The 25,549-nt window shown below is 38.9% G+C and overlaps 2 protein-coding genes across 2 annotated transcripts; both read left to right on the forward strand.

Annotated features, from left to right (window-relative positions):
- The first annotated feature begins 17,281 nt into the window (after nt 1–17,281).
- LOC108104987 (fork head domain transcription factor slp1) lies at nt 17,282–18,103 on the forward strand. The gene has a single exon (XM_017211364.1). The coding sequence runs from the start codon at nt 17,354–17,356 to the stop codon at nt 18,101–18,103; it is 750 nt and encodes a 249-aa protein (XP_017066853.1). The 5' UTR covers nt 17,282–17,353.
- Nucleotides 18,104–18,457: 354 nt separating this feature from the next.
- Nucleotides 18,458–19,217, forward strand: LOC108104993. Its single transcript, XM_017211370.2, has 2 exons — nt 18,458–18,584; nt 18,649–19,217. The coding sequence occupies exons 1-2, from the start codon at nt 18,578–18,580 to the stop codon at nt 19,140–19,142; spliced, it is 501 nt and encodes a 166-aa protein (XP_017066859.2). The 5' UTR covers nt 18,458–18,577; the 3' UTR covers nt 19,143–19,217.
- Nucleotides 19,218–25,549: the final 6,332 nt, after the last annotated feature.

Below are 25,549 nucleotides of genomic sequence, written 5' to 3' on the forward strand. Positions count from 1 at the left end.
TCCCGCTTATGCTGACGACAAATGCTCAGCGACGGCATTGGCGGCATAAATTCCGAATGGCTTTTCCTTTTTTTATGGCTGCCCGCCCAGCTGTTGAGCTGCCTTGGCAAAAGCAACAGTTGATGAATAGATAAAGTCCTTGGGAATATTTTCTTTCTCTCTTTTTTTTTTGGGGGGAATTTTTGATTAACTTGCCTCGCACCTGAAGCGCCACAAATGCCTTTGCCACTCTCTCTCTCGCTCTTTCTGCCTTGTACCTTGCTAATTAAGAAACTTAAACTGGTCAACATCTTTTTGGCCAACTGCCTGGCCTAACCATAAAGTGAAAACCATTTATATAGATGGAAAAGAAGTTTTCTTTGCACATATCACATGCTAATGCCCTTGATGTCCTGCAAAGGACGTGGGATTATCAAAGGCAAAGCCGCAAAAAACTTACCCAAAAGAACAAACCTCCTGCCATGTCCTTAATCTGAGTCAGTCAAAGTAGCGGAAGAGAGCTGCGACATTCGAAAAAAAAGAGAAGGGGAGGAAAGAGGCATAGAAAAGAAAATTCCCGAAAAAAGCTAAAGAAAATGCTAAACAAAACAGAAAGGCTAGCAAAACAATGCGGATGAGTATCTCTATCTCTGTGTGTGTGTTGGCCCAAACTTTGATTGTTGTTCGAGTTGTAAGCGTATTTGAATTTCCTGGCCAGCTTTCCTCTTCGTTTTTTTTGGCCAAAAAACTATCTATCAATGGAAGGGGGAGATAGGGAGACAGGGAAGCAGGGAGACAGGGAGCCAGGGAGAGCAGGGAGCCAGTAAGCATTGAGCAGGGCAAAAACCCAGTGTAATGAAGACAAATAAAGGCAATTCCTGATGTGCTGTGACTCCGTGACTCCAGTCACCCATCATCACCTGATATCATATTTGTTTAGGCTCCTCCCTTTGATTCACCAAATCAGTGCACTTGACGATACTATATTTGTATTTGCACTCGTCTTGGTTGAATAATGGCACTAGCTAAGACTGAAAGTAGCTTATTATTTACTATATGATGATGTTATTTATACCCTCGAATAGGGGAAAATCAATTAGGCTACTTAATCATGGGAAGTTAGTTGGAGGTTTGGCCTGCTGCTGCTGGATGAATGATAGCAAGAAGCTGCTTTTTGAGGTGCCTAAGTGATTTGTATTATCAAGTTAGTGACTATCTAAGATATACATCAAGTTGGATATGGTTATTCTATGGTATCTATTATGTAAGTGGAAGAAATCTAAGAAATTGGATATATATATGTATATATAATGAAATGCTTGGACAATTCGTATGTTTAAAAAGAATAATTTTATTTTATTAAACCGAATTATTACAAGATTCTTAGGATGAAGGACATCGACTCGAATAGTTTCGTGTCTTGAACTGAATTTCAACCCAGTTGAGTTAAACAGAAGTGCACTTAGCCATAAACTTCACTTAACCTTGTATTGATATAACAGTTCTTGAACGCGTACTGATCATAACTGATCTTCAACGTGAACTGTCTTAAACTGTGTACTGATCAGAGAACGGCATGGGTACACCCAGACAATGAGTGCATCCGAATCATTTGTGCCTTTTCGGCACTCAGAGTGTGATCGGCACCCTAAAATATGGGTGGATGTCTTGCACAGCTCATTTCGAATGCGAGTTACCGGTGATGTTTTTCCAATGACATCACCTCCACCCAAACCCCCTCGGGCAACGTTCCACTAACGGCGATGCCGTTCAACCCGGACATTGGATCGCCAACGCAGCGGTCTCTGGATGCCGAATGTTATAAACAACTGGGTCACAGGCATCAGGTCGAAACCGCTGACTAGGAGTTTTCGCTTACTCAACAAATGTACCCCACCCGCAAGATAAAGCTTCTTTATGTACAAGATCGAAAATAAAAATCAGTCTAGAACGGACACTCAAAAGCAGAAGTTGATCTTAAGCCTCAAGCTTACATTTATTTGAACATAAACCTATTCACGGGGACTTGGACATAATTCTGAAACACCCATGTTTTTGGGATGAGTGAGTCCGCGTGTCTTCAACTGATCTGAGTGTTTCGGGTGTCTTCACCTTGACGTTCTCTGGTACTGATATAAACTGATTTTAATCTTAAGTCTAAATTTACTGATGAAGCCTTGGTTTTTGTGCTTTTACAATTCTTATGTTCTTTGAGAGAACTTTCTTATATCTAAGCTCTCATCTCTTGTATTCAAGTTTCTATTCTCTTGAATGCAAGATTTCTCTTTTTAAGTGCCCGTAACAGGACTCCTACTTTAACCTTGATCGGCTATGGAAAATTTCGGTATTAAAGGTTAGTCTAAGATTCTTGGTAATTAGACTCTTTTGTTTTTTAGTCGCAGTGTGGGGGAAAAGAATTTAGGCCTGCGATCTGTCTGTGTTTACATAAAGATCTGGGAGAGTTTGCCCTTTCATTTTCCATGGTCGATTAAGTTTACATAGAAAAGTATCTATATCTTACTTATGACTAAAGTTCACGAGTTCTGGTGTGCACTCACTGAAATGTAGTCCTGGATGAAACTGCTCTAGCGTCCAGGATTTCTGCTTCAGGGTGTGCCTGTACCTTCTGTTAACTGAGCCTAACCAGGGACTTTCCTCTCTTGGAACGGACAAAGAGTAACCGAACTCATGAGCTTCTTCAATTGGGAAAACTTTTCAAATTAAAAACAAAATTCACAAAATTCATTGGCAAATTCGTTGTCTTCCCCGAAACATTTACTTATTAATTTAATTAATTACCTATTTTTATGAATATTTTTAAACAATCTTTAGTTCTTGATGATCTTTAAGTCTGCTTTAAAAATTTTAAGTTACTATATTTTTAAGGGAAAAAGCTGGTTCTATCCTTAAAAAGAACTAGAAAAAGGACAACAAATTAAGGGAGCAAAAGGAAAAGAAATGGCATTTCGTTTTCATTTCCTCTTTTTTACACCCCATACACCCCCTCAACCCCCCCCTTGACTGCTTGACAATTTATGAACTAACATTTGTCTTCTGTTTCGGTTTATCTCGGACATGTGCATTATGAATGTTGCCTGGAACTCGGATGTTTTCTGTTTTTTTTGTTTTTTATTTCATGTCACCTCGACTATTCACTTCTACTTTTAGATATTTCTGTCTTAAGTTGGAACTTAAGGAACTTAATTATTATTTAAGCTAGTTAAGGGGCTAAGTAAGTTTCCCAAGAAGGCAAATTTATGGCCAAGAATTTAGTTAAGTGAAAGCTTAAAACTTATGGTAAGAAATCATAACCTCAACGACAAACTAACTTACTAAAAAATCTTTTTAAAAAATATTTGAAAATTCCTTAAAACTTGACAAAAGAACACAACCCAAAAGCACATCTTTTGATACTAAAAATTCCTTAAGTGCCAAATAGTATTTTTTGGGTTAAGTAATAATTTCCACAAGCCTTTGTTGATGCCTTTTTGGGGCAGAAAGAGAACGTGGTGTTGGCCAAATTGAAGGAGACAAATTAAATTTATGAATTCTCGCAGAGCCGCAAGTCCCAGTCGAATGGCAATTTATTAGCTTTCAGTCGATGTTATTTTCGTTGGCTCAGCCATTTCCATTTTCCATTTTCCATTTACAGTAGTTACCCTTTTTCCTTCTTTCCCTCTCTCTCTCTCTCTGTGACATTTTTCCTGTCAGTTTTTGCAGTTTTTCTGTTTTTGTAGTTTTTTACATTTTTTTTTCTTTTTTCCCAGAGCGTCATTCATTTTATGCACGCATTTTTCATTGCACATGTTTAGCAAAGCAATCGAATGCAAACAAACTCCTTCGCTTGGGGACTAGAAACAGAAGTTTGGGGAGTTCGTTGCTGGATGCTGCTGTTGGAGGAGGAGAAGGAAGAGCAGCAGCAGCAGCAGCAGCAGCCAGAAGAGGAGGAGGTGGAAGAGGAGACAGATTCCGGCAGCGAAATCACAAAATGTTGGAGACATTGCACAGCGTTGGAACGTGATTCTCATTTCGATTTCGATTTGCATTCCACCTGCACTTGCAATGCCCAACCATCCAACCTGCCTCTGTGCCCCATGCCACGTTCCCCCCCCCCCTTGCCACTGTTTGTTTGTTGTAATTGCAATTGATTTGGCTTACTCCTGCCGGCGTCGCGAACCCAAGAGACTTGCTATCTTGGCTAGATTAATATTTACCTTACCTTTACTTACTCAAACCAGGCTAACTCCTAGCTACCTTTCCCACTAGACTTCCACTCTTCGGTAACGCCTTCGAATAAAGTCACAATCGCCTCGATGGTAGTCCCAAGGTGTAAAACGGAAATCGATTACCTATGAGGGAAAAATGTGTTAGAAAATGTTATATTACTTGTTACTTAACTTTTTAGATAGATTATTTCGCTCAGTGTATGCCAGCAAACGAAATAGTTGCCAGGAAAGCAAATAGGATTTGTATTTGTTTGCCTTTTGGCTGAGTATCGTATGCTCATGGCTTGGCTCCATTGGGTTAACTGAAGCTGGCCCAAGACCAAGTCCAAATCTAAGACCAAATCCAAAAGATCTACAAACTACAAAGAGCAAAAGAGGAAGAAAGAGCGAAAGTGTTGGACAAACAAATTGTTTGTTGGCTGAATGGGGGGGAGGGCCGCGAGAGAGAGCTAATTTGATGAGTATTAAAGTATCGATCTCTTTTCTAGAAAACAGAATGATTATTTGTGGTCCTGTTTGGCATTCACAAGTCTCATATATGTATGTGGGCGTTAGTGGGCAAATATTTGGTCACAAGCGGCGTATGAGTAATGCGATGATGGAGTGCGTTGGAAGTTTTCTCAGCCGCTTATTTCAGTTCCGGCAAAGAGTTATTGCAAATAAGTGTAGCATACTCTGCGGCACTTGCGGTTTTCAACGTCTCTGTATGTATGTGTGAGGTGGCTGTGGCACAGCAAGTGTGAGTGATTGCCTTGGCGGTCTGAGACAAATGGGCTTTGATTCACGAGCGATTATTAAACAGCCAACCGCAAAGTCAGCCGCCAAAAGTGGCAAAGTAATTAAAATTTTCACTGCTTTCAAGCTGAGATATTAAGTGTGAAAGAGAAAGAGAGAAAGACAGAGAGAGAGGGAGATTAGAGAAGGAGATTAAATGAAAAGGAAAGCCAACCAACATTCTTGACAGTTGGTTTTCCTGGAAAATTAAGCAATAATAAAGTAATTACTATCAGTTTGTATATGTAAATACGGGTAAATATTTATGAAAATTACTTTCCTAATTATATATTATTAGAAAAATATAAAATAAACATATTTTTAATGCATTTTCCATCCATACACTTCCCCTTCTTTTAAGGCCAAAGACGCACTTCCTGCATGCTAGGGCTGTTAATGCATCCAGGAACTGCACTTCAGTGACTGCTGGGGTTGGGAGGTAAACTAACTTTTCAAGAGACTGGCGAAACCTCATAACAAAGTTAAGTCCAAGTCCTAATTGTTATAAAGCCATTGTGAAAAATTGATATTGAAATTTTTCATTTGTAGAAAAACCATTGACGAATTTTACAAAAAAAGAAATCCTATGATTCCGATTGCGGGATTCCAGAAATGCTCCTCGTTGCTATAGCCATGACCTTTTGTCAGACAGTTTGTCCGTATAAAAGGTGAGATCTCAGGAACTACACTATAAGAGCTAGAATGTAAGGACTAAGCATGTAGACTCTAGAGATCTCTGCGCAGCTCATGGCCCCACGCCTACTCTAACGCCCACAAAACTTGAAAAACTATGGCGTACGCAATATTAAGGCTTAAGGCGTCACTCGACTTTTGCATTTCTTATAGTTTCTATATTAAAAATAACCCTTCACCTTGGATCATTTGACATTATCCTTTCGTTTCAGCCTTCCCATTGGCGACTCTTTGAATGCCCTGTCTTATTTATTAATAATTTGGCCAAAGTAGTCGCTCACTCGAACAATGCAAATAAGGCTAAGAGCTTGTATTGCCTTTTATTTATGGCCTTTATAGCCAGTCGAGCCGAGTCAATATCATGGCCAGTTGGAATGCGGCGGAGGGCCAAAGGCGAATCGAAAGTGCAAAGTGTGCAAAATTCGGATGCCAGTGAGTGAGATAGATAGTGAGAGAGAGAAAGAGAGAGAGACAGCGAGACAGAGACAGAGATGGAAAGCCATGCAGTTGGAAGTGAAATCTCAAAGCCCGCTTGTAATCCCGACGGGTGACATCATTTCATATGCTGGCGCCAGCGGCTTCAAAGCCGTCCGCTTGGCCGCCCTCTATCCCTTTCCCCCTCTTTTTTCCTGGATACAGGATCATGAAGGGGAGTTGAGGGGCGTGGCGTCGGCAGACACACACACACACACACATAAAGTATTGTTGAAGTTGAGAGCTCGTCGGAGATTTTGTCGTCATGCTCTGTAGTTGACATAATTATATTGTAAAATATCGTTGCACATCCCATATCTCACAGCGGGCAAACACAGTTGCCCCCCTCCCCTCGCTCTCGTCAACGAACAGTTAATATATGAGCATATGATGTGCAGATGAGAGTGTGTGTGTGTGTGTGTGTGTATGGTTGTATGCCTGAAATGGTCACTCTTGTTCTCGCCTCGTTGTAGCTCCTTTTACCGCCAGGACTTTCAATTTTTAATACCAAGATTTATGAACGAAAGAGTACACTGATCTTTTTCGGGAAATTCGAAAAGAAAAGTTAACAAAAATATTCATAATTTTTTTAAGATTTAAGATCTAAGAGATAAGGCTTATCAAAGGCTTACAAATCTATGAATTTTGAGGACTTTTTGGTGAGTTAAGTTAGATTGCCTAACTAGAAAGCTTAAAACCTGAAAGAAAATGACTAAAAACTAACTAACTAAACTAAAAACTAACTAACTAAACTAACAAACTAAACTAAAAACTGATACTAAAACTCCCCTTAGAGCATGCTTGTGGGTGGGCTACATCGTATTAGTTTTGCCTTAGTAAATCAGTTGCTGTAGCCAGCTGTGAGCCAAGCGGAAATGACTCCCATTGCTTTATATGATTTTTCATCTTTGCTTTCATTTTCCAAAAAAAAAAAAAAGCAAGGAAAACTAAAAGCTATTTTCTATATATAATATATATATATATTTGGCCAAAAAGGGAGAGTTAGCTGGAGTTTTTTGACCTTCCTTTGACTCTGCCATTGCATTTTCCACTTTAAATTACGTTGTGGGAAAACCCAAAAAAAATACTTTCTTTGTTTCTGGATGTGTGAGATATCAGGCTAATACATTCATGGGAAAAGCTATCTGAGGTTTGGTAATGTGGCAGCCACAGAACTCATATAGCTAACAGCAAGTTGGAGGGACGAGGAGGGATTCATAGGATGTTTCCAGATGGGAAAATTTTGGAGCTGCTCATCAGATCTGGTAATGAGGTTGTCTTTTCTGGGAATGTCTTTCATTTTAAGGCTAATCTATAGGCCTAACACTGATATATATCTGAGAATTAACTTTAATTATTTATAATTAAGGAAATTATGTAAAAAAAATGATTGAAAAATAACAAATTTTAGTCTTTTTGTAGATTTTGTAGAATTAAAACTTCCTTTTTATATATACTTTTTGATCCTTTTAAACCCAAAATCTTTAAGCAATATCATAAAGAAAGCTTTCTAGTAACATAAAACCTAAGTTCGTTACCTATCAATCCACCCTCGTAATGCCTGCTAACCCCTCTCCTTTCGGCCTGGTTTGCTGGCATAAATTAGCCAATGTAGATTTTCTGGGCCTCTGCTTTGATGTTGGGACATGGAAAAGACTTACTTAAAATCTCTGACCATATGGAAATGATGTTTCTGGCTAATTATGTATGTCCTCCGGCTGTCAGTTTCACCTCGCTCGTTCACCTCTCTCACTCCCCAACTCGCTCATCTCATCCAGCCGCCCATCCTTACACTTCCATTCTGGCCAATAGTGTAGTGTTGACCTGGGAACTTCATTTGAGTTGAGTTTTCAAGGTAAGAGTTGCTACACGAATGCGGAAAATTCCTGACTTGAGAGAGGGAGAGGGGGGGGGAAGGGGTAGTGTTGTTGTTCTTGTTGTTGGTGGTGTAAGGGAGCATGCACTTGCCAAAGAAAATTGTTTACGCATTTTAAGTTTCGCTCGAGAGCTGGGGCATCAACAATGCCCGAATATAACGTTTTGTTGTTCCCCATCGATGCAAGGATATATATATGGGGCATGCAATGGGGTTGCAAGGTTGCAACTCGGTTACGCTTAGTCACCCAGTCATCAAAATGTTGCTACATCCTTAAGTTAAAAGTGATTTTAAGTTTGGTTTTCAATTTTCAATTTATTTCCATATTTTTAAAACGAAAAAAAGAGATATTTCTATGAAGAAAATTACTTAATTTAAAGATATTTTTCCTATATTTTCTTCACTTTTAAGTTTAATTTTAAGTCTATTAAAAAATTCCCCTAAATCTTTGTACATTTTGGTTCTTAGTAAGGGTATAGCCTGTACCTTATAGATTTTAAGTCTTTTCCTTTTTTTGTGGTTTTCACTTTTACATTCCTCTTAACGATCCGCGCAGTGCGGCTTGTTGGCAATGTCACGTAAGTTGCTGCAACAACAGCAACAATAACAACAACAACCACAACAACAACTGCGGCAAACTACAATGAACTGAAAATAGCGTTGCACAAATTGTTGGCCAAGCCAAAAAACTGTAAATAAATATTTAAACTATTTGTAACTTTATTAACTTTGCTCAAGTGGCGCAATTTATTGCATACCAAAAATGGGGCAGGCAACAGTAGCAGCAGCAACATTGACGGCACACAAGCCACATGCAACTTGGGTGCAAAAATAAAAACAGCACAAAAGCGAAAGCGGAAAAAAGCCAAACAAAAATTAAAGCATACTTAATGGCAGTGGGAAATTGTTGTTTAAACTGCCTGCATGTGTATGTGTATGTGTGTGTGTTTTGAGTTTGTTTTGCCATTCCACTTGGTTTTTATGGCCAAACTCTATTCTAACCAAATGTGTTTGTGTATGCCCGCTCGTTATCCTGTTACTCACCCACATTCTCAGGTTATAGCCAACTTTTGTTAGCTGCGATTTCATTCAAATTACTAGACATTTCCCAACGCCATTTTAAGCTGCAAATAAACCAAATGTTAAAATGTTTCAAAATCTTTGTGGATATAGCTCACCTTTTGTTCTAATTCTATCAACTCAGTTAGGTTGTTGATAAGAAGAAACAAGCATTAGATCAAAGAAGTCTATAAGAGAAAGGCCCAAATATGCTGGACACACTGCAACTTCCAGCCATCTTCATCTTCAAACAACCCTTTAAAGATTCCACTAAAACCTAACCCAAGGCTCTTAAAGAGTTTAAAGGAAACGTGGTCATAGTTCATCCCATTGCGCTTTAGCTTATGCAGTTCATTGGCCAAGTTCTGGTACTTCTATTAGACATTCTTCGAATTCTTCAACTGCATTAGATGCTCATTGGTTCTTTCTCTTGGCATTCCCCTAACTTCAGTCTCAGATGTAAGGGAAATGCAAGAAACTATGGAAAGAAAGTAGTCCCTGGGTAAGACCATCTCCAGACTTATGGCTTCTCAGTTCGAGTAAGAAGAGTTCCTGGATCTAGTGGAAGTACCTACTTCTGGATTACAAGCCTTTCCAAGGCTCTTTGTGACCATCCCATGCCCGTTAGTGGTTAACAAATTGAATCCAAGAACTATTCAAATGAATCTAGTAACTTTTGCCCTGGCTCATCTGTTCATCAGTTGCAGCATTTCCACTGCCAGCAGGTGGTAACGAACTGCCTCCTAGCATTCCGCCATCTTTGGTTTTCAATTTGATGAAAATGCAAGAATCCGCATGAGTAAAGCCACTCCCTCTATAGCCAGGACTTGCTCAAGGAATTAAGATGATGACGCTCTGTCCTCTCAAGTTCTTCATCTATAAATTATTTGCATTAAAAGTTACCCATCAGGACAATAATCAATTGCTTACCTTTTACCAAAACTCGACTGGTTTCCCTGTTGGATAGGGAGACTACCTTCACCTTCCCTCTAGGTATCTTTCAACTCCACCCTCGAAGGATCCTTCCGTGTGTTATGTAAATAACAAATATTCTTTTTGGCATTTTGATTGCACGTCTTTTGTTGCTGTGAATTACGCGAAGGCCGCCAGCAAGTCCTGGCGAAAGCAACAAGTATCCCTCAACCATACACCCTTCTCATATCCTTACACTGACATACACACACACACACACACACATACATACACAGGGGGAGAGACAGCATATTGCCGGGGCACTTACTTCTTCCTTTTGGCTGGCGAACAAAGGCGACAGAAAAGGCGAAAGTGAAAGTCATCACTTTTATTTCATAAAAATTTTATTAGGCCTCCATATTTCATTCACTTAGCCAGAAATTCTCGCTGAAATGCCCGAATCTTCTCCCTTGCTGCTCCCTGCTGCTCCTTCTGTCCATACATACCATCCATGCACTTGCAGATCAGGAGGAGTTCCGAATCCTAGCCAGAGTTACCCTTAGTTCCGAATCCCTTTGCGTACATCTCATGCAATACATTTACATTTGCTCTATTTACTTTTACGACACGTTTGGGCCTCGGCCCAAAGCAACAATGCCATTAAACTTGTAAATATGTATGTATGTATGTATGTGTATGTGTATGTGTGTCGTACAGGTCTAGAAAAAAAAAGAAAGTGTCGCAATTGTTACATAAATTATTCAGATGCTCGCCGGGGTCCTTCGATGTGTCGTGGTGCCACAGGACACACTCACACATCCTGTTGCCAAAGAGTTGCCTCCTCTACAAGCTCACACACACACCCACGTGTCCTTCCGCCTGTCCAGATCTGTTAGAGTCTACATATATATTTGCTACATATTTCATGCAACATGTCAGCTCAATGTGTTAGTTTTATGTTAATCTATGTCCCTTTGCTTTAAAGTCTCTCTTTCTCTCTCTCTCTCTCTTTCTCTATGAGATTTTAGCTGCTATGGTTACGTTCCGTACTGTACTAGTTGAAATATTAATTGTGAACAACATTAAGCCAATTAGGAGCCACAGATCCTGACAGAACATTACTGCCTCGCCTGGCTTGGCCTGGCCGGTCGACAAACTAACCGCATAAATTAGCACTTGGCCGCAAAAGCAAAAGGTCGCTGTTCAAAGGCTGGCTGGGGTAGAAAAAGTTGCACTGCCTTTGGCTTTGTGGCGGCAGCTTTTGTTGATGTTGCCGTTGTTAATGCCCTTCTTGTTGTTGTTGCTGTTGCTGCTTCTGCTGTTGCTGTTGCTGTTGCAGTTGTTGTTGGTTGGCAAACGCAGCGCGCATTCATTTGGCCATATAATGAGGCAACACTTTGGCCAGAAGACGAAACAAGCTGGGGGGGAACAAAAAAAAAAAAAGAAAAGAGAAAAACCCGGGAAGCTTGTACTGTCCTTGGCCAGAGCTTTGGCACGTCATTTTCCATCCATTCAGTTGGCATTTAGAGCCAAGTTAGTACATTTCCCAGAACTCTAACGATGGAAGTTTATATGCACTTTGCAGGTAAAAAATAGAAGCTAGTAAAACTTGCAACTTATTGGTCAATTTAGGTTTTTCCTAAGAAATTATTTGTTTACTAATTGAAAAAGTAAATAAACTTCATTACAGAGCTGCCATCTTGGCGCGATAAAGCAATCGACACTATCGATTAACGTGGGATTTGGTATTATTTAAAGGCTTTGAAATACCAAACTTAATATTGCCTGAAAAATATACTCCTTCACCTTAATTAGGAGTAAAGTATTTTTTTATCGAGATCTTTAGCAAACCTTAAAAATTCTTTATTATTGTTTTAATTACTAATAAAAAACAATATAAATCTTAATATTTTCTTGATTTAAATCAATAATATGGATAAGAAAAGCTCCACGTGCCATGTAAATATATACACGATATATATGTATATCGATAGGGATCGTGTTAAAAGCCACGGCGTGAAATATGTATTTGTTGACTGCGGCTTAGTGGGTTGACACACTCGCAGACGAGGAGGCACGTTGCAGGGCCAAAAATAAAAAGGCGACAAGACAAAGGGCCAACACCAGCTAAAACCACATAGCAACTAACTAACACGGCTAACAGAATACCCCACACCACAACTCACCTAACCAAGGCCATATGGATAAAGGATAACGGTGACTGGTGCAACCACGTGTCAAAGGAACGGCTTCGCCCCAATCCTGCTGCCATTTCATTTCCATCATCGGCTTCCTCTAATCCAACTTGCAGGCTCTGTCTGCGGTACCTGCCACGCCCACCTGGCCAAACAAGTTTCTATATATATGTATGTCTGTACATACATATACAACATCCGATTTATTTTTTGATTGATATTTGCGTAACTGTCAGCACTGGTGATTGATTGAAGGGTTGTGCGCAGTCCTACTCCACCTCCAGCTCCTGCTCAATCTTTTTGCCAAGCACAGCAAAAGTCAACTTACAATTACTGGTCTGAGGAGGATCAGGATTGGGGCCTGGGTATAGGGATAAGTATAAGGATGAGGTTGAGGGGGGAACCCTCCCCTCCACCACATAAGGATTGTTGTTGCTAGGACCAAGTGACTACTGTCAGTTGAGAAATTTTTTTTTTTTTCTGAATAATGCGTAATGTGAAATAAATAAGTGGCATATGTGTGTGTGTGTGTGCGAGTGGGTGTGTGCTGGCGAGTGTGACAAACGATTTTCATTTTGTTTTCGCTTTTACCCAAAAAGATACAAAAAAAGCAACAAAACTGTGCTCAATGACTTTCGCTCTTTGCCTTTGCTGAAAGATTGGATATGTTAAACCGTAGTTGCCCCGTGGGCCTCGGGTTCAAAGGTTATGCAGCGGGTCAGGGAACATACATAGATAGAAGTGGAAAAGGTTACATTCTCTGTCTGATTTGATTTGATTTGATTACCGCTAATCAACTGAACTACTCAAAAGGCCAGGGGTCGTGAATTGGACAAATCAAGTGGCCTAAATGGGTTAAAATAAGGATCGGTTTTATGGTTTAAATGGAAATGGTTTTTCCAAAAAGTTTTTGCTTTTTTTTTGCAGGATTTAACTCGTTGGAAAGTCTAAAACTGATAGAAGTTTTTTCTTTATAAGTTTGAAAAAAGATTTAAGCTTTTGATTTTCTAAGATTTTTTAGCTTTTATTAAAAATCATGAAAAATCTTTTTAGAAACGAATAAATTTTAAGTTTTTATAAAAACATGACATCATGATATAAGAATAAGAAACCTTTCCTATAAGCTGTTCAAGATCACTAGACGTAGGCTTTGGGCCTTGTCCGCTGGTCCGTCCACCTAGGCGTATGAGTGATTAAGCTGTTAGATTCTAGAAAATCTGCCTAGGCAGCTCTGTTTTACTTTCTTCTAATCTTAAAAAATATAAAAAAAATCTATTTTTATATAGAGATTAAAAATATATCATCCAAAAATAACCATAAAAAGTTAACCTTAACAGACCTTAGTTTGCTAAAAATAATTACTAAGCTTAAGCTTAAAAAAAAAAAACCCCAAAGAACTTTAGTTCATTGTCAGGACATTAGTCCTGTTAAGTCTCAGTTAAGTTATTGGTTTTTGTCCTGCCTGCCCACCCCTCATAATGATAGCCCCAATTAGTTATCCCCTCTGCTGGCTGAACATAATTTCGCTTCTATTTATGGCCAGTTTTTTCCCCGAGAAATTTCCATTGAGCTTGTGGCAGGGAACTCCCCTCATTTAATCCACCTACCCATACCTTTTCGATTTATCATTTTAAGCTGGCAAACATTATTTCTGTACCTCTCCACTCGGCACAAATCTTAACAATTAACACACTTTATGCGGCATTGTCCTACAGCTTCCTTATTTTGGTGGGCCTTTTGGGGGTTATTGCCATCAACCAACAATGCGGCAGCTGATGAAGTCAATGCCACTGCTGATGAACCCCTGACAAGCTGAGGGGGGACAGAAGGTGGAACTCGGCTCTCGGCTCTCGGCTTTCTGGGTACCAGTGACGCATTGCCTCATTAACACTAAAGCCCCAGCATTTATTTAGGCCAAGTTAAGGTGGCTGGCTGGGTGGATAAGTTGGCACGCATGTTGTACCTCTCCCTCTCTGCACCACCCTAGCTAGGCTAGGCGTGGCATGGCGTGGAAGCATAAAAATAAAAGTGTCTCTTAATTTGTACGCCTATGAAAACGACACCCCCCCAAACTGCTGCAGACAAAAATTTTCAATGCTATTTAACTTTGTTGCTGACGGTCCGTGTTTGATGATGGTCTCATCAAAGGCAAACGCGCCGCGAACTTATTAAGCAGCTTTCATTTTTAATTATGCCTTCCCCCGCTTCGACTTCGAATTATATTTCTTTTTCCGTTTTTACTCCGCTCTTCCTTTGGTTCTCCGCATCCCCGCTTTTCCGCTACTGCCTGGCTGTCGCAAAAAATTAAAAAATCATTTTGGAGTCCAACACCTAGGGACTCTTGTGCTGGGGGAGAGGGGATCTTGGGGCCAGTAAACGCCTCATCCAGCCCCATCTAGCCAAGTGCAATCAATCACGTAAAATTTAATTAAATTCTTAAGAAAATTCAACAAAGATGATAATTATACCCAGTATTTGTAGGGGCAATGGGTGTGTTGGGTTTATAGAGAAGTTGGTAAAAGGGAAAATAATTTAAAAATTATTTTAATTTGTTAAGAAATTATCAGACATAAGAAAATAAAGCTAAAATTTTGTGAATAAAACCAAAATTTGTAGAAATTTTCTTAAGTTTAAGAAGAAAAAAAGGAAAAAAATTTTATAAAAATTATTATAATTTTCCCATAATAATTATTATATTTCCAAGCAAAAAATAAACTTATTTTTTACAGTATATATACAAAAAAGCCACCTGTTCACGGCATGAATCATGAGTTAGTAACTACCTTTGTAGCGAATATTTCCCTCATTTCCCCTCTAAAATTCTCATCTAAATGGTCAACATTTAAGTCTTATATAGATTAAAAAATAATACTTTTGATTTCAGAAATTCAACAATAATATGCCAGAGACATTGTTGTATATATAATACCAATACCGATTTAACGACCAATATGATTATATTCCGATGTGGTGGCTGTGCTGTGCTGTGGTTTGGGCAATAAATTGAAGCTGGCGCTCGTAAGTATGCTACGATTGTTGCCATTCCAAAGAGGAAACCAGTCATATTATGCACATAAATCATAAAAATAATGTGTCAGTGTTTGTATGCCTGTGTGTGTGTGTGTGTGTGTAAGTGTCTTGCAGCAACTGCATGTTTTTAAGTGTTGGTAAGAAGGGGGTGTCGGCGGGTGAAAGGGGTTCTGAGGTGGCCATTGCCATCCGTCAAAGTTGCTTAAGTGTTTCTCCATGTTAATGCCATCCCAGCAGTTATGGAAGTCACTCATGACAAATGTCATTACCTCTGCCGCCGAAGTATTTAGTTACAGAGGAAAAAGTTTCGGAATTTTTAATATTAATTTGTTAAATTATGAAGAAAAATTAAGAATTTCAAAGTTAGTTTATGTCAAGTTTGAAGTTTTCTTTTAATGGCAATGAAAAATTGGTCAGTTTTATAGCAAATAAAAATATTTACTTTAAATTAAAACATTTTAGGGGCTTTAAAATATGATAACTATATAAATTTATAGTTCTTTAAAAAATTACAAAAATTATTCAGTAATTAAAAATGTTTCTTAATGACTTCTTTGTAAAATTTCTTTCTTTTCTAATTTCTTTCATCGAAAGCCCCTCTTTTTACACTTTTCGCTTAAGCCACTGCATCAAGGCACACCCAAACACACAAACACACCCCCCCATAGGCTCACACTCAGCCACACTCACTTGTCAGTTTTAGCCAAAGGAGCCAAAGGAGGAATTTTCGAGGGCCATTTACATGTAAGAGTGCAGCACCAGCAGCAGCAGCAATGGCAACATGGCAAACGAACCCAGAATCTCGTCGAGAATTGGAGCTTCTACTCCGTATATCTAAGTGGGTCCTGTACTGGTCCTGGCCCTGTGCAAAATGCTGTCTACCATTGCCCTAACACATTTATCAAACATTGTACATGGCCATTTAAGCAGTGTCTAAGTGTGTGTGTGTGTGTGTGTGTGTGTGACAACGCCTTTGCCTGGACTTCTCCGCCCACCTGAAAATCTCTAAATTTTACACTCTGATCGTTAGAAGCCATAAGGTAGTAACCACACATGCACTACAGTAGAGCTAAAGTTACCTTAAACTAAAATTTAAACTTATTTTCTTTTAAAAAAAGGAACTTACTTAGATTTAAATTTCTGGAAGATGCCATGACCTGTTACTATTTTTAATCATTAATCTAACATACTTAAGCATGGTTTTGGTCTTCCTTTTACTTTCTCTGCTCATAAACCTTAAGATCTGTATCAAAATTAAGGTCCTGTCTTTTAATATATGTCAACACTCGCCACTCAATGAAGTAGACACTTACTTTCGAAGTATTTTTTGGTCACCAAGTTTTATGAAATCGTAAACTTTGCTAACATAAATAGAGGCCAACTGTGTGCACTTAGAGAAAAATATTACCTAATTAAGAGATACTGTCAAAAAATATAGAAAACTATGTGATCAAGTTAAGTGCAACATAAGATATATATGCAGATATGAAATCAAGGCTTTAAAATGGTCTTTTCATATGAAAATATGAAAATCTAATCAAATATTTCATAAACCTAAACCCAAAATGAGTGTAATTTTCTATTAGTCAAATATATTTCTTGGATTTAAGACTATATTTCCAGCTCCAGATAGTACTCACATCAATATAGTGCTGATAAAGCTGATATATTTTAGATATGAATATAAAAATCCTCCTCAATCTAAAAAGGCAACAAACTTTCTTAGGCCACCCAACTTAACATTGTACAGTTTTTAACCAAAAGAATAACTCACCCAAAAAGTGCTAGACAGCGGGTCGCGAAACTCCCAGAGCAGGTAGATTTAATCCAATTTGGAAACCAGAAGCTAGTCCCTGGCTAATCCGGACAACGTTTGCGATTCCCAAGCCATGGATGATGGATCAATGAATGAATCCGAAGGCTTTCATGAATCTGTTTGCCATTAAGCTCGTTGCGTGGCGATTAAAAGGGGCATCGCTAATCCTCAGACCTAGGATATATATATATATATATATGTACATGAATAATCCTTTAAGGCAGCCTCTGTGCTTCCAAATAAATAGTTTGCTTACCACTGGACGAGATACAGTCAGCCGTCGAACTCTAACAGTGACACATACACACACAGTATTAACATGGATACGACACCGATCTTTCAGTCCAGCTTCTCCATTCGATCTCTACTATCTGTGGGCAATAAGGTGGAGGATCCTGCAAATGGCAATCAGTCAGTAAGCAGTTCTGAAGACGAGAACAAAATATTGGGCACTACCAGTTCCAGTTCCAATGCGATAGACCACAAGAGCAATGCCAAGCCGGCTTTCACCTACAGCGCCCTCATTGTGATGGCCATATGGAGCAGTCCGGAGAAGAGGTTAACTCTCAGTGGGATTTGCAAATGGATTGCCGATAATTTTCCCTACTATCGAACACGCAAGAGCGTTTGGCAGAATTCCATACGTCACAATCTCAGTCTCAATCCGTTCTTTGTCCGTGTGCCCAGAGCTCTCGATGATCCTGGCCGTGGTCATTACTGGGCACTTGATCCTTATGCCGAGGATCTGTCCATTGGCGAGACAACGGGACGTCTGCGTCGTAGCAATTGGTCACAGAATCAAATGGGAAGACCCAAGATTGGGGGACATCCCTACCAGCGTATGCCACACTACGGTCACGTTCAGGTTCCACATTTGAAGTCTCATGGCACCTATTTTCCCATCGTACATCCAGATCCTCAGCATCATCACACGGCCATGGTGCAGCATTACCAGGCCATGATGCACAGACATCAGATGATGCAACATCATACTCATCAGCATCTTCAACTTCAGGCTCCACATCAGCTTCAGCATCTGCATCATGGTTACCATTTTCATCGGGAGTAGCTTTCCTTGGATCGACATCAAACCTAAAATATTGTTAATTGTTAAAAATTGTTTGCTTTTTTTTTTGATGTATTAACTTTAAGTTTATATCGAAAACACTATGATCAGGCTTTAAAATAAATTTAAATATATATATTTTTTAAGAATTAAGAATGCTAAAAGTTTTTTAAATAATAAAAATAAAGCAAAAAATTAATGCATTATTTGTAATTTTTATATCAAATTTTTAAGATTTTCTCAAGACAAAGCCAAAGTCCTGCCTTTGGGTAAAACCATTTCGATTAGTGTTATCGATAAAAACTTGTAAGTCGATAATATTACCGTTGATTTCTTTGCCAGTGTTAAAAAATCCTCGAAAAAGTGTACGATGTTTATTTGACAGTCAGTTTTCGTCTCAGTTTTCTTCATTTTTTCACCAAATTTCATTTAAGAAACTTTTTCTATCCGGCAATATTTCTACTTTAAACGCGAAAAATGGCAGGTAAGTTATATAATCTTTAAGAATATATATATCTTCCTTGTTTTCCGTTTCCTTCTTTTTCCAGAACAAAACCAAAAGCAGCCGTCGCAGCCTTTGCAGAAAATCAAGAAGGACTTTGGAGCGCCACAGCGTATGAACAGCAGTGGACGTTATATTAGTGCATCGGGATCGAATTGGAGTTCAGTAAACAGGAAGTCACCAATATCCAAGGGAAACATTAAGAAACGTGGTGACAGACAGCAGCAAACTGCACCTTCTCGTACATCATCGCAATGGCAAAAGCAGACGCGATCGCAGACGCAAGTTCCATCTTCCCGTAATTGGCAATGGCAAAAGCAGACGCGAAACCAGTCCCAAACTGGGTCAACGCGGACTTGGCAATGGAAACAGGCGCGAACTCAGTCGCAGCAAAATCAGTCACAGCCGACCAGGCAGTGGCGACAAAAGCCAAAGGAGCAGAAGATCACCAACTGGCGCGAACGTCCCGCTGGCGACTCAGCGCAGTCCAAGTCGAAGCCTGTCCTAGAAAATTGGCGCCTGCATGGAAATAATTCGTAGTAATATTTATAAATATCCAAAATATGATAATAAATTTTTAATAAAAACAAGTAACTGATGTAAGCTTGCATTTATATGTAAGATTTTTTAGTTAATATTGAGATTTTGATATATAGTTATAATGGAAATTAGAGAAAAGATTGTATGGTTTAGACTTAACTTTCTTCCAATGGGCAAAGTTAGTATCTAACATTGTCCTAGGAATAAAAATTCTAAACCTAATACTTTAAAATGGTGTCTTGATATAAGAATAGGAAAAGATAATCAAATATTTTATAAACCTAAATATAAATGTTTGAAAAATTCCTAACCTTAGGCTTTAAAATGGTCTTTTCATATGAAAATATGAAAATCTAATCAAATATTTCATAAACCTAAACCTATAATGAGTGGAATTTTCTATTAGTCAAATATATTTCTTGGATCTAAGACTATATTACCAGTTCCAGATAGTACTCCTATCAATAAAGTGCTGATAAAGCTGATACATCTTAGTTATGAATATAAAAATCCTCCTATTACCCCAATCTAAAAAAGGCATCAAACTTTCTTAGGCCACCCAACTTGACATTGTACAGTTTTTAACCAAAAGAACAACTCACCCAAAAAGTGCTAGACAGCGGGTCGCGAAACTCCCAGAGCAGGTAGATTTAATCCAATTTGGAAACCAGAAGCTAGTCCCTGGCTAATCCGGACAACGTTTGCGATTCCCAAGCCATGGATGATGGATCAATGAATGAATCCGAAGGCTTTCAAGAATCTGTTTGCCATTAACCTCCTTGCTTGGCGATCTAACATTGTGCTAGTAATAAAAATTAAACATATATTTATAAAGATTAAAAAAAGATAAGTAAACAATTTCAAAGGTTCAAAAAGGTTTTACATTTTAAGTTTTAAAAGCCACATCTATAGGGTAGACAAATAGCCGCTTTTCGTGAAAGTTTTCAACTTGTCGGCGTCGGACCAAGCTGACTAACCTTCTACTGCTAGGTGGGTTGGCTGCCACATCTAAATGCCGGCTGTAAATGACTTAAGTGCCTGGCATTTATCTACTAAAACGTGTCCCTCTCTCTGTGCCTTTCGTCCTTGTCATCGTCACAGTTATTCACTTGGCTTTAGTTGTTGGAGTGGCAGAAGTTGCCCGTTGTCACACCTGTTAAGTAAGTGAGTAGAGGATGTGGCAGCAGCTGCAGAAGCAGCCACAACAACAACAAGCAAGTTGCACACAAACATTTAACTTTATTTTTTAGATTTTACATGAAATTCATCCTCCCCCCGCCCAGAAATGACTTTCATCAACTTTGTCACCAAAAAGCAAACAATAAGTCCACCTCGAAATGCAATGACAACAAGATTCCCTTAAAATATTATACAATTTTCGCACATTTTCCCAAATCGCATTCTGTTTGTTCAGCCTGGCAGAAGTGAATGATCCGCTTACTGGCTCAAATAATGCCTTGTATAAGGAAAACCCCCTCCCTTTCCCTTAGGAAAACTATGCTGATGTTCACTCATTCAGGCAATGATGATATTTCACAGATCTATTGTGTTCCCTGATTCCGGTGGAATGGTCATTGAATCAAAAGTTTGTTTTTGTGGCTTGGCTTTGGAGTTTTTGGGTTTTTGTTTTGTAGAAAAGTTGCTGATGAGAGTGATGAGTTTTGGGGCTTTCAATCTAAAAGATACTTTCTTTTTTTAAGCACCTGTGTATTATTACATCTGTGATCGCCGCAAACAGTGAAAGTTTAAGTTAAGTCAGAGGTGTCACTGATGTAGAATAAGATATTTCCTTATAAAAGCTTAAAGTAAAGTTTAACTTTTAATATGTGTAAAACGAAGGAGGATGGAGGAGGATGATTACTGGACTAACTTTTTATTATTCTGCCATGTACGTACCGACAACACTTGTAATGCTTTCTTTTTTTTTTGGGAGAGATGGAGAGAGTGGCTTTCAGGGAATCCACTCAGAATTTGGCGAGCTTGTGCCTGCAACATACAACGGGGCTTAAACTAGGTCACTAATGCTGCCGCCACCGTAACAGTTTGTTTGCAACATGCATTGTCATACAGAGCCCAGCCGTGAGTACTGAGCTCATTCTACGAATTTTCATGAATATGTGAAATATTCAACAAACACACACACACACACACTCACACACACCCATACAAATTATGAAAGAAAACAAAGTGGAAATGAAATAAAAAAAAAACAGCCAGAAAACTGTCTCTGGCAAGCTTGAGTTTTCATATCCTTTTAGTTAACTTGTCTAGAAATTGTATTTAATAATTTGAATTTAAATATTTACCCTTAAGAATTTCTTACTAAAATCCACAATTTAAAGAAAATTGTCCTGAAAAATGCAGATATTTCCAACGAAATGTGAAAACTTCTGGCTGAGTGACCACCTATCTTGATCTCGATTGAGTGTTTAATGTTTTGTCGCACAACTTAGAGGGGCAGGCAACTTCCTGATGATGATGATGATGCCACTTCCAACCATTTGCCGCCCGTCTCGCCACCCACCTGGGGGGGGGGGACATGACAAGATTTATTTCTTCATCGGCGTCCCAGCCATTTTCCAAATAATTACACATTTACATTTTCATAGACAATTTCGGCGCAAAAATCATGGAATCAACTTCATTTCACTTACGACACAGTAACCTGCGTATAAAGTCAACAGAAAGAAAGTCCTGGAAAAAGTTCTGTATATGTGTGTGGGTAGTAGAAAGTAGAACCCACTGTATCGGGTCAAAATGCCGGAAACGGAAGTCAGGACGTGGCATTGCCATTGCGATGAGATGGTAACTGTACTGAATGGACTTACACTAGGGTGGTCCATTGTGGCAGCAACGGCGGCTTTATCTGGCCAATGCTTGCGCGCTGATGTTGATGGCTATCTTTAAAAAGACATAAATCATTTTGGGGGTTGAGGCAGGGTAGATACTAGACTGACTGGGCCAGCGGCCTAGTCTTAGTAATTAATCATGGCCCAAGGCGCTGACTTAATTCCTCAACCGACGGGCCATTCTCTCTCTCTATCTCTCTCTGTCTTTGGTATAGTTTTAGGGCATCTCCATGGCCATTAACATGGCCATTCGCCAGTGTCCTTGTCCTTTTGTGGAGTGCAAATTGTCGAATCAATTTGTAACGATTATGAAATCCTTTCGCAACGATTGCGTAATTTACACAAATTAAGGGTCTTTCTTTTGGAGAGTAACGCCAAGTGTTGTCGTCACATTGAAATGTTTGGTATTTTGCAGTAGAGGGGATGGTAAGGAGGGTTAGCGGCTGCTCCGAAAACTTCAAGCTAAATTAAATTCCACTTTTGGTCAATTGCACTCAAAGAACCGCAAATAGTTATTGCAATTGCAAAAGGCCTGTGGCCAAAAAGGGAGAGGGGCGTCGGGTTTCTGGTTTGATGGTCGGCAAATTGGGGTTCAAGATGGCCGAAAGGCTGAGATACATACGCATGTATGTGTTAACGGAAGTACTGCTGTTTAAGGGCAAACAACCACTCACACACACACACACAGGCATACATGCACACAAGCAAATATGTCATTCATTATTTAATATCTAATTATCAAATGTTGCTCTTGTTGTCATGGTTGTTGTTGTTGTTTGTTGCTATTGCCGCTGCCGCTGCGATAACAATTAAAACAAGGAAGGCGTCGAAATGAACATGAACAGCTGCCACCACAACTTGGCCACTAGCCACGCCCTCCTTTGCCCTTTGCCACCGACTGTAACTCGCATGACAAGCAATTGAAATTGCAAGTGGCCACGCCCACTGGGCTCAAGCATCAGTTGTTCGCCTTAATTGTCGCCCTTACTGCCACCCGCCGTTGCTGCTGTTGTTGTTGTTGTCGCAAATTTATGAGCCGCACTCTGAAGTGGTTTTGGTTTGGGCCATCGGTGTGGGCCAAGAGAGCATTTCTGGTTATTGTTATGACGGAAGTGGAAGTGGAAATGGAAGTGGAAGTACGAGGCCGAGTGGTTCGCCAATTAGACGGGATGCCATGGCGTTGAGGCGCTTGACGACAGGATTCCGGCAGCGAAAACCGGAAACTAAACTATCCGCAGATTGGAAAGCTGCTTATCGCACCGTCATAGCATGACTTCTCCTCCTTCTCCTCCTGTGGTTAACTCAATAAATAATGATTGTTATTAAAGGTTAATGCGACATCTTTGCTAGTTACATTTAGAATTCAAGTCATGATTGGATTGATAAATCTTCGAGTAATTACTTAATTATTTATATGAAAAAAATGTTTACTTCTCCTGATAAATACAAATTTTAAAGCTAAACAAAAGTCATTTACAAGACGTGCTCTTTCGATGGCCCATCGATTGATGGATCCGCTGGCTTGACTTCCCTGTCGGAAGGGAACAACCCCAAGGCAATGGCTCTGGGGGTGGGTAAGCCAATAGGGGAAGGAGAGAAATACGTGATAAAAATTATGCCACATGCAACTTGTGAGCAATAAATCTTCAATTTATTACAAAATAATTAAAATTAATGAGCGAAATTGAAAATGTGCACGTGCGTTTGTTGTTGCGTTTATGCGGAGCTAAAATCATGAAGTTGTATCGAAGAGTGTTTTTTAAGAATACAGTTAAAAAGTATCATAATTTGATATTTACAGTGAATAATAATAAAAATAAAAACTTCATATCCTTTAGGTCTTAAAACTCTTTACGAACTTTTAGTGGCATAAACATTTACTTTTGGCTGACACTGTAGAGTGAGTGTGCGTGCGTGTGGTTGTGTGGGTGTGCGTCGAATACAAAAATGAAACCATAAACTTTGCCAATTGCCAACCATTATAGATTGCAAGGGCCAAGGACCACGGACCAAGCCAGACTATGCAAAAGTCCTTTGCTCGTGTTGTTAATATCAGGAAAATGAACGTGAGGTTCAAGGCTGCGTTTTCGCGTAGCTCACTTTTCTATCAAAAGAAGTTCAAATACAATATATACTTTAAAGATTCTTTTCATTTCATAATATTTAACATTACCTAAAGAGGACACTTTCTTATATTTTATTTAACTGCTGTTTATTTAGTGATTTTGATCGACAATTGTACACGAGGTCAGCATACATTTTCCACGAAAGTTAATTAAAAATGTATTTTTTTAAATGTGTTTTCATTTCACAAACCACTAAAATGTTCATTATGGCTCTGAGCTAAAAGTTCATACAATGTACATGGAAGAGTTTAAATGGGAAAATCATAACAAAATTTCATATTTATAAACCAATTTTCAGTTTAAATGAAACTGTGAAAGAGATATGAAGAGGTTTTCAATTTTTCAATTTGATCAGAACAGAAAATGTGAAAACTTAAAGACTCTACATTTGTTGAAATTTACTATGTCTTTAAGGACCTTTGACCTAACCAATCGCTAATGCCTTAATGTGCAGCTGCCTGCAGCCTCGTCCTTGGGCAATGTGTGAAAAGCAAATATTATTCTTGGCAGCTATGTTTGGTTTAATTTTTTTTTTTTTTTTTTTTCCACCAACTAAGAATTTCACCCATTCAGCCAGACCACCCAACCAGCCCCCATCTCCATCCGTCCCCAGGATCCATCCATCTTCATCTGTCTGTCAAGAGAGCAATCGAAAGCCAATCATGGTCATTTAGCACGGCAAAATTGCTTGGCTATATGTTGTATGCAGACACCAATTTATATATTTTTTATCAATTGAATTTGCCGGCAAAGTGCAGTAAGGACGAAATGTTTATTGGGCAACAATTTCCATTTTGTAAATTTGCAATAAATTCGTTCGACACTACGCAGTTTATTTTATCAGCATAGACAACTCAATTATCCTCAACAGAAGCATCGTCAATGGATGGGATACTAAGGGACGAAGAGGGGGGGCGATTTTACTGAAATATAGTATGTACATAGATCGTACAGCGATTGCATTAAAGCATCTGAATAGCATAGTTGAATTATTGCCATTATGGTGCGTTCATAAATAGGATATTGAACTTCCGTGGGGAGCAATGAAAATCTCTACTGATTAAGTTACAGGATAAGGTGCTACTAAAGACCATGGGAAATATAGTTTAAATTTTAAACAGAATCATAAAAGAGCGTATTTACCGTTTAGTTGTAGTGTCTTTAGTTTTGGTTTTCGAATTAATCACTGTATTTGCAGGCAGCTTCAAGTGAAAACGTAACAGCAACCTTCTAGAAAGTTTTTTTCCTGTTTTGTTTTGATTCTGCTTACTGTAACGGTTAACGTTATTAACACATATACACACGTAAAAAACATACTTGCATTTCGTTGTTACTTTTGTTACGGCAATTGAAGATCCACTAAGCTTTAAATGTTGTGATTATCACCTACTAAAGTTACAAAATATATATTCCTCTTTTTGCCGCGCGATCT

The sequence above is a fragment of the Drosophila eugracilis genome, unplaced genomic scaffold (genome assembly GCF_018153835.1).
Source record: "Drosophila eugracilis isolate 14026-0451.02 unplaced genomic scaffold, ASM1815383v1 contig_2155, whole genome shotgun sequence".
Classification (NCBI taxonomy): Eukaryota; Metazoa; Arthropoda; class Insecta; order Diptera; family Drosophilidae; genus Drosophila; species Drosophila eugracilis.